General features: G+C 40.1%; 1 protein-coding gene across 1 annotated transcript in view; it reads right to left on the reverse strand.

Annotated features, from left to right (window-relative positions):
• The window catches only part of LOC145247270 (organic cation transporter protein-like), a 139,378-nt gene that overhangs the window by 45,738 nt on the left and 78,443 nt on the right, over positions 1-15,197 (reverse strand). The window contains exon 4 of the mRNA XM_080108875.1: positions 8,520-8,623. Within this exon, the coding sequence (XP_079965001.1) occupies positions 8,520-8,623 (104 nt within the window). The remainder of the gene's footprint in view (positions 1-8,519; positions 8,624-15,197) is intronic.

Here is a 15,197-nt window from a genome sequence, read left to right on the forward strand (position 1 = left end):
TTTCGGCATAATGGGGGGGGGAAGTTCAACCTTACATTAATATCAGAATTCGATGGCTCGACGACGGCACGACTGGGTGGAAAAGATGGAACTGCATTGCCTGTTGTCTAGCGAGAAAAGAATCGAACACGTGATTCCTCCACGTCTGTCCAGCAGGGCTTTCGCGGTGTATCAACAGCTTAGTCCTGAGGAAAAACAGGATTATAAGAGAATCCAGATAGAACTATACAAGACGTTTGCTATCGACCCCACAACTGCTTGGGGGCAATTTGAGGCTAGAACTTTACGTCCAGGCGAAACCGTCGACGTGTATCTGGCCGAGCTGACGAAGTGGACGGTGTTTTCGGTCAGCTACCTGAACAAATTTCTGCCAGGGCTCCCAACCGGAGCAAAGCAACTCCTGCGAGATAGCCCAAGCTTAGTTTCGTTGTCCCTTAATGACCTGGTAGATCAGGCCAGGACCATGATGAAGAATACCTATGATATGAGAGAACCGGTAGTCGCTACAGTGATGCTAGACCGTTTAAGAGTCCGACTCGCGTGGTGAAGTCGTGTGTTATAAGTGCAATGGCCATGACCACATTGTGAGGGACTGCCGGCGGCAACTAACAGCTGTTCGCTGCTACCGGTAAATGAGACTGGTTATATAGTCCGGGATTGTGTGCGAAACGGAGTGGGGGACAAGGTACCAGCGTCGACCTCTTCCCCAAGAAGAAATTAGGCGAGCCACTGTCGACCATTCAGGTCTATACAAACGAGACATTGGCTCAACACTCCTCGATTATGGGTGCTCTCGGACCATAGTGTGCGTGGACCTCTGCTGCACTTGGAAGAAGAAGAATGTCAGAGTGACTATCATCAGCGGAGAGACGCGGACATGTTACGGGGTGGGCGCTGTGAACATTCCCACAAGAACTGGAAATTCGGCTAACGTCGAGGCGCCGCGGAACTGCTGTTACTGAAGTGTCCGATGTCTTCACGAGGCGATCTGTATTCTCTCTGTGTGAAAAACTTGTGGGGTACCTACCAGTGTGTGGATGGACTCGTGCGATAACAGGCATCATAAAGAGGAGGGCAAACGCACTAACGAAAGGCTGGGATGAAACAGCAGATGATCTGTTGTTTCGCATAGTGAAAAAGACCAGTGCAAGGTTAAAGCAGGATAACCCCGCCCCCCCCCCCAAAAAAAAAAGAAAAAAAAGACTGGTGCGTGCTGGGAGACGAACTGAACGTGTGGGTGAATGCGAGCCCTCTGGCGATTGGCGTGCTGTTAGAGAAGAATGGGGCTGCGATTGAGGACGCCTGCTGGTTGCAACCAGCGAATGACGCTGCTTATATCAACATGGCAGAGCTCGATGCGGTGATAAAAGGCATCAACATGGCACTCCAGTAGAAAGTCAGGCAATTACGCATTCACACTGATTCGCTATGCGTGTACCAGTGGATATCGGAAACGCTGACAAGCAAGACCAGGGTGCGCACCAAGACAGCCACCGAGATGCTGATTAGACGGAGGTTGGAGATGGTAAGAAAGCTGGTAACTGAGTACAACCTTTCTGTGTATGCGGTACTGGTCACTTCAAATTGCAATCTTTCTGATAGGCTCACTCGGGTGCCATAGAGATGATATGACGCCATGAAGAAGGAAGCTGAGTCAGTACTATTACTATGTGCTGTATCTATTGAGGCGGCGAACAAAACCAGGAAGATACACCACAACAGTGGGGACCCCGGAGTGAGACGGACATATTATTTTGTGCAGTTGGCGAATATGTCGGTTCCCAAAATTGCTGTGAAAGCGGTAGTCAAGGAATGCCAAACATGCCTGTAGATCGAACTCGCCCCGGCTACATGGTGGAAAGGTTGGCTAGGAGGAGACACGGCTTGGAGCTGACTGGGTATGGACATAACCTACTACGGCAGCCAGCACGTCCTTACCTCGATTGATTGTGGACTGACGATGTTGCGATCTGACGCCCATTAATAAGACAGGATTCCTTCAGTGTCATCCGTGAATTCGAGACCATATTTTACGAAAGGAGGCCGCCTGAAGAGATCCTCACGGACAATGACGGCCTTCTTCAGTGGGGAGTTCAGGCGTTTCGTAGACGAGTGGAGGATCCGAGAGCATGTGTTTCTCTCGAGAGTTTGCTTCAGTTTGCTAATTTCGGCACAGGCATGCGCTTATAAACCAAGGGAAAGGGAAGGTTGGGGTAATCTTTCTTACCAATCAGAATCCAAAACGTCTTTTGGGGGATCCCCAAATCCTTTTGCGTGTGTGCACCTCAGCAGGCCGTCAATAGCCTGCGAATCTGGGATCAAAACTCAATTCCTATTCACACGCTCCAAAAGGTCAACATTGTCACTTTTCCGCACTCAGAAGCCAGACAGCCTGTGCAGGTGTTCATCAGGCCAACAAATGTGTGATTTCATTCCACATTAATCTGACATTTCCTGTCATATTCCTCAAACAATAAAATATATGTCTGTTTTTACAAAACACAATAAATTCATCCCCTTTGATAGGTCACCCGCCGTTGTCCGGGATTCAATCAACGTTTAAAAGATAATCTCAGCATATTTATACGGCCTTACTCAGGATTTTAGGGGATCTTAATCTCCCCAATGGGGAGTTATATCGCTCCCCTAGACGGTCACGTCATAAAACGACCACATCCACAGTGCCACATGTGTAATTTTGAGACCGAGGGGGGAGAGTGTAGAATTGGACTTAATAATCAAAGAAGCAAGCGCCCACGTGTGTATGCCTTGGGTGGCTATACGACTTCCCTTCATGTGGGATCTGATAGTGAGAGAAAGAGAGAGAGAGAGAGAGAGAGAGAACGAGAGAGAGAGCAAGTGGTGGCTGTGGCTTTATAAGCTGTCGTCTCGTGGAATCGCACGAGATCATACCGTCCACTGCACACATATGCAAATTGAATGCAGTCAGTTAATTTTCTATAAAACGCCTGTTGACAGAGGTGATGAGACAAACGCGTGCTGGAAGTTGAGAGAGAAAATTATGAGGAGGATTAACTACAGTAGTAATTCTATCCGTCAATTTTTGTGTTTTCTTTTTTTGTTTTTTTTTCTCCCAACCATCCTATTTAACTGCCATTTGAAATCGCTGAGTGGTTTTGCCGTACGGAACGAGTGTCGTAGTCGAAGCGGGTATTTCTAGCGGGAGGCTTGCGTATATTTTGATGTCTTCCTCAAGTGGTTCTACCGGTCATTATTTGTGGCTTAATATTGCAAGAAAGAAAAAACACCGGATGTACTCATATCCATTACAACAAAAACTAATGCATACATACATTCACCGTAGTTATTTACTCTCGCAGGAAAATAATAAGTAGGATATTTGTCACAAAATATCACAAAATATCACAAATATTTAGTACGTACGAGCTATAAATCAGTAAAGATTATGAAAAAATGTAAATTAGCCTAGCAATGCTCTGTCTTACTACCAATAAAAGATCTGTTATTAACTAGTATTTTATATAATAAAATAGCATTTTGCTATCCGTATGTCTCCGAAGTAAGCTTGGAAACTCTAGAAGTGTAAGCCATTTTGAGTTTCAGAACAGTTTCAGATGGTTCGCTGTTACACACAAGTCCTGGGAGGGGACTTGTTTGTAGTAGACAGTTCCACAGAACAAAATATTCTTACCGTGTCGAAACCCGGGAAAGAACATGTGAAATTGCTCCAGAAAAGGTTTAATATTTATGAAGCAATTCTGGTTTCTGATTGGTTGGTAGCAGAACGTAGTTAATTTGATTCGTCAGTTCTTAGCAGCATCTTTTATAAATAGAATCGTCCGACTGTGTGGGATCATACCCCCATTATAAATCCATAATATTGCAACATCCTCCCTATTTTTTTATAATGGGGAAGTCCCTTGTGTTTGTTCTGCTAAAAAATAAATATATATTTTTATATTTACTTAGACATAAAAATTAGAAATCATTTGGATCTTAGAATTTTAGCATTTAAAAAGACGCCATTTTTAATTGTGTTCAAATGTCAAAAAGGAAAATTACAAAGATTTTTTTTAAGCAAAAGTATTAGATACGCATTAGTAGGTTAAAGTGTTAATACAAATAAAATGGATACAGTTTAACGTCTTGTCCAGGACCATTTAAAAATTTTTTTTTTTATATATAGAAATCTATATACTGAGCATTATCCCTAGGGGTTTCCGCTAATATTCATGCAAAAGAGTAATAGCCTTCTCATAAGTGGAACTTTGCTGGTCTGTATTTTTAATATATAGAAATCTATATACATACAGGGCAGTGAAAGAAAAAAAATATTCAGTCGAATTCACCAACAAGTTTTGAGAAAAAACGTTGTAGCTTTATCTCGTTTTCTACGAAATGGCATTTTATATCCATATGCCTGGATCTTTGGTTGATCACCGTGCTCTGTGCTAAGACTATACTGGCTTGATTATCACAATTAATTACCACGGGGCTTGTAATCAATTCTGGCTCTAAAATAGTCTTCAGGATATTTTTAAGGTAGAGTGCTTCCTGAGTCGTGTGTGTGATCGCGATAAATTCTGCTTCACACGTAGAGAGAGATACAATCCATTGCTTTTTAGATTTCCATGAAATAATAGGCCCATTTTCTGAGAGTCTGAAACAATATCCAGATACACTCTTGCGATCCTCGTCGTTTGCCCAGTCTGAATCCGAAAAACCTTCTAATTTTAGAAGATTTATTGATTTTCTAAATACTAACTTCTGCTTCTTAGTTCCTTTTAAATAACGTAGGACTTGTTTAGCTCTGTTTAAATCCTTCATTGTCGGTCGTGATAATTTTTGTGACAGTTTCGTTACTGTATAGCATATGTCGGGCCTGGTTGCAGTCATCAAATATATAAGACTACCTATAATTTCGCGATATTGTGTGTCATTTATTATTTCAGATTCTGTGTGTATACTTTTTATTAATATCATTTTCGACCGGTGTAGAGAGTTTCTTGCACTCTCCCATTCCAAATTTTAATAGTATTTCGTCGATGTACCTCGATTGAGTCATCGTAACAAGTCCTTTGCTTTGAGTAAATTCTATCCCCAGAAACCAGGATATTTTGCCAAGATCGGTCGTTTTGAATCTTTTACTTAATTTGTTCTTAACATCAGTCAACATTATGTCAAAATTTGATGCGATTAAAATATCTTCGACCCACAAAACCAAAATCAGTAGTTTATCGTCTTTGTGTTGGGTATATAAGCAGGGGTCTACAGCGCATTGTCTAAATTGTTGTTTAATAATATAATCATGGAACACTGTGTTCCAACACTGAGCATTCTGCTTTAGACCATATAATGACTTATTAAGTCGCCACACGCTATTTTTATTTTTCATTATAAATCCCTCTGGAGGGGTAATATAAATTTCACAGTCTATTGGGGCATTCAAATAAGCATTTTTTTTACGTCCATTTGATGGATGTTTAGGTCATATTGTGATGCGACTTGCAGTAAAACTCTGATTGTCGTTAGGTTTGTGGTCGGCGAAAACGTAGAAAAGTATTCTTTACTGTAAATCTGAGAGCACCCCTTAGCAACAAATCTTGCTTTGTACTGTTCTACGCCTGATGCTGTACTCTTTTTTGTAAAGACCCACCTGGTAGAAATAACATGTTTATCTCTTGGGAGAGGCACTACCGTATAGGTATCATTTTCGGTTAAGGCATCTATTTCTTTTTTCATGGCAATTTTCCATTCATCACACTGTTCTGAATTAATTGCTTCGTTGAAGCTTTTTGGCGCATTTTCCATTGAACAGCAATAGTCGATTTGATAATCCTTTATATTGTCGACCACAAAAAAATCGGGTCGTCTTCTATTTCTTTCGGGATATCTCGACTTTATCATCATCATCATCATCATCATCATCATCATCATCATCATCATGGACACTCTCGTCTCCGTCATTTTTATTGTTTTCGTTTGTTCTAATTATTTGAGGTAATATAATTCCATCCTCTTCATATGACGGGTTTTCGTCTTTAAAATTAAACGTGTCTGTGAATTTTACACACCGGATTCTTTTTATTTTATTTTTTTTTTCGGGAAAAAATATTAAATTGGCTGGACTGTTTTTATCGTATCCAAGAAATATACCTCTGTCAGCTTTAATATTCAATTTACTCTTTTTCTCTATATATGCGAAGCAAGTTGAACTAAATATATGCATTCTGCTTAATTTTTTTTTTTTTTTTACCGCAGAAAGATTCATATGGAGTTTTAGATAATGTTTTGTTAAAACACCTGTTGCGTATATAGGCTGCCGCCATAAGTGCATACATCCAGAGGTTTTTAGGGAGTTTTGATTCAATGAGTAGGCATCTTGCCATTTCAAAAAGTGTCCGCCACGCACGTCCAGCAGTCCCGTTTTGGTGTGGCGATCTAGGAGCTGATGTTTCATGCCTGATATGATGGTTAATTAGTAAAAATTCAAAGTCTTTATTGGTAAATTTAGTACCGTTGTCAAAGCGAATACACTTGATTTCACCGTAGGGGGCCATGTCGGCTAGATATTTCTTAGTTGCTAGCAGGGTATCAGATTTATTCTTTAAAAAATAAACCATTATTAAACCTGAATGGTCATCTACGAAATTCAACACATATCTATAATGTTCTCTGGCCATCGGTTCGACGGGACCGTTCAAGTCACAATGCACCATTGATAGGATTTTTTTTTCTAATATCTTGCTTTGATAGTTTGTCATTTTCCCTTGCGTACAGACGTCGCAGTTGAAGGTTTTTGATGTTTGTATTTGCATTCCATCAACTACAGTCGGCAACTTTTTGATATCAGGAATATTACAGTGTCCAAGAATTTTATGCCATGTATGTAGATCATGGTAGGCGGTTTTTGATAGGACTACGCTATTTAAATAATATAGTCTTCTATTTTCTTTAATGTCGAATACAGTTCCATTCGGGTATACCAGTTTTGATTTATTGGGGCTAAAGTTTATATGTGCACCTTGTTTTGTGGCAGCTTGTACAGAAAATATATTTTGTTTAAATTTTGGGATTAGAAAAGCGTTTTCTAGAATACAGAAACACTATTCACCTGTATTGTTCTTTAGCGAGATTTTCGCATTGCCTCTTTTCAAAACGATATCATTGACTCGACTCCCGTCAGCTAGTTCTACAAAATGATTTTGTGGCTGAAAGTTGGGATCAAAATTGATAAAATCAGATTCCCTTGTAATCACGTGTGCCGTGGCCCCACAATCGACAAGAAAATTATTATTGCTTGTTGACGCATCAAATGTACACGAAAATAAAAAATGTATGTTCGCTAACAGAGCTCTCTACATTTTTAATGTAGTCGCCATTTTGAGTCCTGTATCCACATTGGAAACTCTTGTGATTAGGTCAGTTCAGTGTATAAAGAAATAATTTTGGGGTTTCCTTTCGATAAATAATGCTCTCTCAATATGTTTAATGCTTTGTAGCCGTCGTCTAGGGCTTCTCTCATTACCAGTGATAGACTTCAGTCATCTAAACACTGTATTAATTCCGCAAAGACAGTTGCGTTCTTTTCAATGAAGTCGGGGTCGTTTCTGTTTCAGGTTGTGTTTCTAGTTCTTTGTGTAGCTTTTGGATTCGTAGATATCCCAGAAATTTAACTTGCCACGATTCGAATTTTGATTCGGATCCATCGAAATAAAGACCATGCTGGGCCCATAACCTCTAGAAGTGTAAGCCATTTTGAGTTTCAGAACAGTTTCAGATGGTTCGCTGTTACACACAAGTCCTGGGAGGGGACTTGTTTGTAGTAGACAGTTCCACAGAACAAAATATTCTTACCGTGTCGAAACCCGGGAAAGAACATGTGAAATTGCTCCAGAAAAGGTTTAATATTTATGAAGCAATTCTGGTTTCTGATTGGTTGGTAGCAGAACGTAGTTAATTTGATTCGTCAGTTCTTAGCAGCATCTTTTATAAATAGAATCGTCCGACTGTGTGGGATCATACCCCTATTATAAATCAAAAATATTGCAACAGAAACTATACAAGATACACATATAAAACTTACATGTGACGATTCAGCATCAAGACATTCGTTTTATTGTTCACTTAGATTCTGCAAGAACAAAATTAATACGTTTGGGTTTAGAACATAAGTTAATTCATTCTTACTAGATATTCTTACTAGGAATCAGTTTACTGACTGCCTAGGTTAGGCTGTCAGTAAACTAATTCCTAGTAAGAGGTTAGACCGTCAGTAAACTGATTCCTTTCTTATTTTCTATTTCTTCTTGATTATATCGAACTACTTTGCGTATAAATGAGATGATTTGTGTTACGCGTGAATAAAGCCATCTTTTAAACTTCCATATGTATCTATATCCAGAATACCGTGAAAAGCCGGCTAGTTCTACTAATCATGTATACATGCACGTGGGTTTAGTTATGGGTGTTGATCGTTTTATATTTAAATGGTATTAAATGACTAGAGGTTGATTAAAGATGGTTAAGATACTTACCAATCGGACAGGGCACCTATCAAAGCTGCCCCGGCGAAAACACCCAGAAACAAAGCTGTGACACTGTGTGAAAGCAGTATCTTTCGATTGCAGACAAGACTGAGCTGAAGTAGTAAAACATAAACTTAAGCACAATAACGAGTTTCAAACTTTTATAAAAACATGAAACCACAGGATAAATTATAAAAAAAAAAATCAAATAATACTAATAACAACATAGTACTCAATGGATGCATACTTTTCCAAAGGCTACAAGTAAATAAAAAAAAATGTACGAGTTCAATTGAAACTAAAGTAGAAGCAAGTACTCCAATTCTAAACTTTTTTTTTTTTTTACACAGTGATCACCACTTATCAAGGCCCGGAAGCCACTCAGAGATAAGGGTTATTGCAAGTACATTACGTTAGTGTGGAAATTTGATGAAGTGTTTACTTAAGGGGGCGGTTCATTAGGAATTTGTTAACATTAGACTTGAAGACATCCAAGTTGTAGTCCGGAGGGAAGCAGGCAGACGGAACAGAGTTCCACAGGCGTGCAGTTCTAAGAAAGAAGCTTTGTTCATGGAATCCGCGTTTTGATTTAGGCACAGATATAGAGTGGGGGAAATTTTTCACAGTGGATTCAGCTAGACGGGTGTTTTTCGTGAAAGATTGGCGAGGGGGGACCAGGGATTGGAGTTCAGACGAGCACCTGCCATGAAAATAACGATAAAACAAGGATAGGCTCGCAACGTCTCTTCTGTGGGAGAGGGGTTGCAGGGTAGAGAAAAGGGCATCCCCCACTAAAGCACGAAGTCTATTTTGTACTCTGTCAAGGCATGATAGGCTGTTTTTGGCAGCTCCTGCCAAGATATGGCAACAGTATTCCATCCTTGGATGTACTTGGCTTTTATATAGATAAAGAATTGCATCAGTAGTGATATATCCTCTGGAGCGGTAGAAGGATCCCACCATCTTTCCAGCGACCTTGGCAACAGACTTGATGTACGTGTTCCATTTCAGATCAGGAGTAAAGGTCAAACCCAGAAGCTTGTCAAAACACGGGGCCTCACCCAGACGAGAGCCATCCATCACAATTGATGCCAGCTGGGGATCAGAGCGTTGATGATGTAAGGATAGGAGTTTGGTTTTGATGCATTAAAGGTAACCAGACACATCTTCCCCCACTGAATCACGCGCTGGAGATCAGAGGAGAGAGAATCAGAGAGAACTTCGTCATTTACAGCCTTTGATGTGTTGCCGTAGATGGTCGTGTCATCAGCATAGATGTCAACGAATGATTTAAGTATGTGTTTAGGGAGGTCATTGATGTAGATCAGGAAGAGAGTTGGGCACAGGATTGACCCCTGAGGGACTCCAGCATTTATATTGCAGGCCTCCGATTTTTGTCCATCGACCACTACTCTTATGAACCTATCGGAGAGAAATGATTTAATGATTGAGAAAACATTTCCAGTTATACCGTAGCTAGAAATCTTGTGAAGTTGACCCTTATGCCATACCTTGTCGAAGGCCTTTGATATGTCAAGAGCAATTGCCCTAGAAAGGAAGCCTTTGTCAAGAGATTCACTAATCCTGTGGGATATAACCGTCAGCACATCTGCGGTATATCTTGCAGAGCGGAAACCATATTGTGTGTCACTAAGAAGGTTATTCCTGCTGAGGTGGTTGACTATTTCTCTATTTAATATTGATTCCAGCAACTTGCTCATAACACAGAGAAGACTTATTGGTCTGTACTGAGAGGGAGATGAGTTATCACCTGAATTCTTAAATACAGGGCAAACTGATGAGGTCTTCCAGGGGGTCGGAAAGCACTTCTCCTTAAGGCAGCGCTTAAATAGTTTCGTAAGTATGGGAGCAAGTTCTGGTTGAAGCTTTTTTAACACTATAATTGGGATGCCGTCAGGGCCAGTTGCTTTACTGGAATCTAGGTTTTTTATAAGCTTGGCGACCTCATGCACGGATATTTGTATGTTACCTAGCTTGTTCTGTGTTATAGGAGGAAATATGGGGAGTTGATGGCCTTCGTAGCATAGGGTAGAATTAGCTGCAAAGTTCTTTGCAAATAGTTTGGCCTTGTCTGACGCTGACGAGATGACCTTTGGTCCATTGATAATGGTTGGGATAGAACGCACACTTCTGTTCAGGATCCTATTTGTTATTTGCCAAAACTGGTGGGATCCAAGCCGCTGCTCAGCTACCTTGGATTTAACAGACTGGGCATATAGCTCTCTTGCATTTTTTATTACTCTTTTACAGTGGTTGCTGGCAGTCCTGAAAGCAGCTTTAGTCTCAGTGCATCGATTATGTTGGTTGCTATGGAAAAAGTGATTTCTGTGCGCGATAGCAGCAGCACATTCTGGGGAGAACCATGGCTGGCTGTTAGGTTTTTGTTGGAATTTTTTAGATGGTATGAATTGGTCTATGCCTACAAGTAACCATTCGGTCAGATCTGATACTATAGAGGACACTTCCTTTTTAAACATGGAGTGCAGAGGTAAATCAGATATGAATGTACGGAAGCTATCCCAGTCAGCCATAGAGTATCGGTATACAGTACGGTGGAGGGGTACGTCTGGGGGCTTCTTACATTTCGTTTTTATCTTAACTGATACGACGGAGTGGTCGGAGGATCCTAGAGGAGAATGAACGGTACATGAACATAGCTCAGGGGAAGTTGAGAGAAAAAGGTCTAAGAAGCTTGCATATTGACCGGGTGTATCGGGCACACGGGTGGGTTCGCGAACAATCTGAGTGAGGTCATAAGCAATGGCAAAATCATGACAAAACCTCCCCTCATCATCTGTCTTATTTGAATGGGTCAGCCATTCCACGTTATGGACGTTGAAGTCACCACAGATGTGGATGTTAGCCGAGGGATGTGAAGACAGTATGTGGTCTATTTTCTCAGATATGCTCTTAAAGATAGTAACTCTGCTGTTGTGGGGCCTATAGAGGGCAAATATAGATGCAGTGGTGTTAGCAAGTGCAACCCTGAAGCACATATAGGGTAAATTAGGATCTTCTCTAGAGATATCCCTGCCACATGGGAAGCCATCCTTAATGTAGGCACATATTCCATGCCCATGGCGATCTTGGGTGTCAGATTTAGCTGTTAAATTGGAGTATCCATTAATTATGAACTCATCTAGGGAAGTGGTCGGCCCTATTCCAGTTTCACTTAGAAATAATATGTCCGCTACTACATAATGAAAGTTAACACTTGAATGGCGATAGTTCTTTATAGGTTTTGATACAAAACCGTGAGTTCAATGGGTAAACGGAAGTGAGAGTATAAAAAATTGTATTGATAATTAGAATTAACTTATATTTTTTCATAAATTAAGGGACGAGTATAGTAGACAGATATATATGACAATTTTACAGCCAGTATATAGAAAAAAATGAACAAAATAAACATAATACTATATATATATATACATATATATATATGAATATAAACTCAAACATAAATCAATATTAACAACGCAAACGCATACAGCATGTATATATATATATATATATATATATATATATATATATATATATATATATATATATACATACATGCAGTTAAAAAGCAGTTAAACACAGATGAAACCTAAGCGTAATTCATGGTATAGTCACCCCAAATTACAGCTGCTTAAGTAGGGACTGATTCAGCAGAATAGCGTGTAAAAATCTTAGATTTAATAAATATTTTAATGTAAAAAATCAAAGAAAATAATTATCTCGATTTTTAAAAGTTAAGGGCCATTGTAAGTTGATGTAATAGACGGTGATTTTAACGAATCAAAAACAATATAGACCAAGCAATTACGGTGTCTTAAAGCTGAAAGGAAGGGATAAATTGAAATTATTCAACTAAAAGGCCATAAATACGGAATGCTATCTACCGTGTCGAAAGGATTAACGTAAGCAACGATAAGGTGGAAAGGTGGGTTACAACTAATGAGGGGATAAGAAACTTCAAAGTAGTTACGCATAAAACTGATAAAATTAAATAAAGAACCTTTGCGCCTTATAGAAAACAATGGTTAATACCTGCAAAATCTACAGTCCCTGTATTTATGTTTTCTAGGAATGTTTAAGAAATATTGTTCAATTTATATTTAGAAACAAAATGCCGATGAAAAAAAAACAGTACATAATGCAGGAGAGCCTCAGGGGACCAACCGCAGACGTTTTATTATTCAAGATAATCATTAATGACCTCCCTGATAGCCTTGTGTGTAACATGGGTATATTTGCGGATGATATAACGCTCTATTAATGGACATTGAGGCAAAACATATGCCCACATATCTAGGGCAATGGCAGTCGGTAGTGGAATGGGGCCGCAAATGGACAGTAACATTTAATGCTAATGAGACTAAGTTTCTTCCTTTTAAGAATTACAATCTCTATGAGAGCTCTACTTTCAAACTTATGAACCGAAACAAATATATTGAGGACATTAAGAAGTTTACAGGAAAGAAGATGGGTTTCCTCTACCGTGTTAGAAAATTAAACACACCTAAGAGTATTCTGTATATCTATAGAGCCATCATTTTACTATTGTTGCCACATTCGGGCTGACGCACCAACATTACTCCTTTTAGATAGGGTAAAAAAATACCTTTCTAATAGGTTCCACACTATCTCCCAAGCTCCAGTCCATGTCCCATCGCTGCAATATTATAAGTATTTTAATAGAATGCGCTCTGATCATACATTACAGTTATATCCCGTCGACGTACGTGCAATAAGTAATGTCCCTGGCCAACTTCCAGTTGTCTCATCTAGCTGAAATTTTGCCTGTGCAATGATTTATATCTCTACGGGTTATGTGGCAAATTACAGCTCTGAACTAATTGTGGTTTCTGTTTTACAAGTGTTTGAACTAAGTCAGGTGTGAAATAGAGTCTGTTGAATGTCGAGAAGTGATTCGGTTTTTGTATTTGAAAGATGCACACCACAGTAGACTTTTGATGAAATGAAAGAAACTTATGGTGCTAATACCCCATCATATGACCGTGAATTCAAACATGGTCGGAAGTCTGTGGAAACAGCTCCCAGACCTGTTCGCCCCCTTCTGCCAGTGATGAGGCATCTGTGCGTCAAGTTGAGGCTGCCATTTTGGAAGTTCAGCTCATTACTATTTGCCAAATAGCCCAAGATGTCAAGATTAGTACACGGTCTGTGGAAACTATCATTCATGACCATTTGCATATGCATAAGGTGTTTGCCAGATAGATTCCCAGGTTGCTCACACCATTCTAGAAGCGAGAACGCGTCGAGTTCTCGAGAATGAATTTGGTGATGTGCCAAGAAGATGAGTCAAAGTTTTTTAAAAGACTGATTACACAGGATGAAACTTAGGTTCATCACTATGATCTAGAGACCAAAGCCCAGTCAATGCAATGGAAGTATTTGGACTCACCACCTCCAAAGAAGGCAAGGGTGACGCCCTCCGCTGGAACCAGGACAGAGTACTGATGACAGATTTCCTAGCAAAGGGTACCACAATTACAGGTGCCTATTATGCTTCACTTTTGAAGAAACTAAGGGAAGCTATCAAAATCAAGAAGCGGGGCAAGATCAGCAAAGGTGCCCTCCTTCAGGAAAACGCTCTGGTCCATAACTCGCCTGTCGCCAGACCAGAAGCACGAGCATGTGGTTATGAAATTATACCCCATCCTCCCTACTCTCCTGACCTTGCACCCTCTGACTTTCACCTCTTCCCAGCCATGACATTGTTTTTGAAAGGAAAGCGTTTCCCAGATAATGCAGCCTTGATTTCTGAAGTCACGTCGTGGTTGGAGGATCAACCTGGGGTGTTTTTATTTTACATAGGCATCACCACTTATCAAGGCTGATAGGCCACTCAAGGATAAGAGTTAAAGTAGTCAAAAGGACAATATAGTAATCGATAGTAATGGAAGTTCGGTAAATTGGTTAACTTAAGTGCAACGGCTCATCAGAAACTTGTTCACGTTGGACTTGAAGACAATCATATTATAGACAGCTGGAAAGCAGGAAAACGGAAGACAATTCCACAGGCGTGCAGTTCTAAGAAAGAAGCTTTGATCATGGAATCTATGTTTAGGTTTAGGCACAGATAAAGAGTGGGGAAAATTATTGATAATGTTTTCAGCTAGTCTAGTGTTCCTTGTGAAAGTTTTGCGAGTGGGGACCATAGATTGAAGATCAGTCGAACACTTTCCATGAAAATAACGATAAAGCAGAGACAAACTCGCAACATCTCTTCTGTGAGATAGAGGTTGCAGCGAAGAGAAAAGGACATCTCCCACCAGGCCACGAAGTCTATTTTGAACTCTATCAAGGCAGGACAAGTCTTTTCTAGCAGCCCCTGCCCATATGTGGCAACAGTATTCCATCCTTGGACGTATCTGGCTCTTATATAGATAGAGAATTGCATCAGCAGTGAGATATCTACTTGATCGATAAAAGGATCCGACCATTTTCCCAGCGGCCTTGGCAACAGATTTGATGTATGTATTCCATTTAAGATCAGTAGTAAAGGTCAATCCCAGAAGCCAAGGTCTCTAGAGCTGCATCAAACGATGGGAGAAATGCATAACTCTGGGTGGTTCCTATGTAGAGAAAGACTAATAACTGCACCAAGTTTCGTTGCTCTACTGCTATGGGAAGTAGGTCAGGGGCATTACTTAT

Source organism: Euprymna scolopes, chromosome 25, assembly GCF_053919585.1.
Source record: "Euprymna scolopes isolate OS-2025 chromosome 25, ASM5391958v1, whole genome shotgun sequence".
NCBI classification, from domain to species: domain Eukaryota; kingdom Metazoa; phylum Mollusca; class Cephalopoda; order Sepiida; family Sepiolidae; genus Euprymna; species Euprymna scolopes.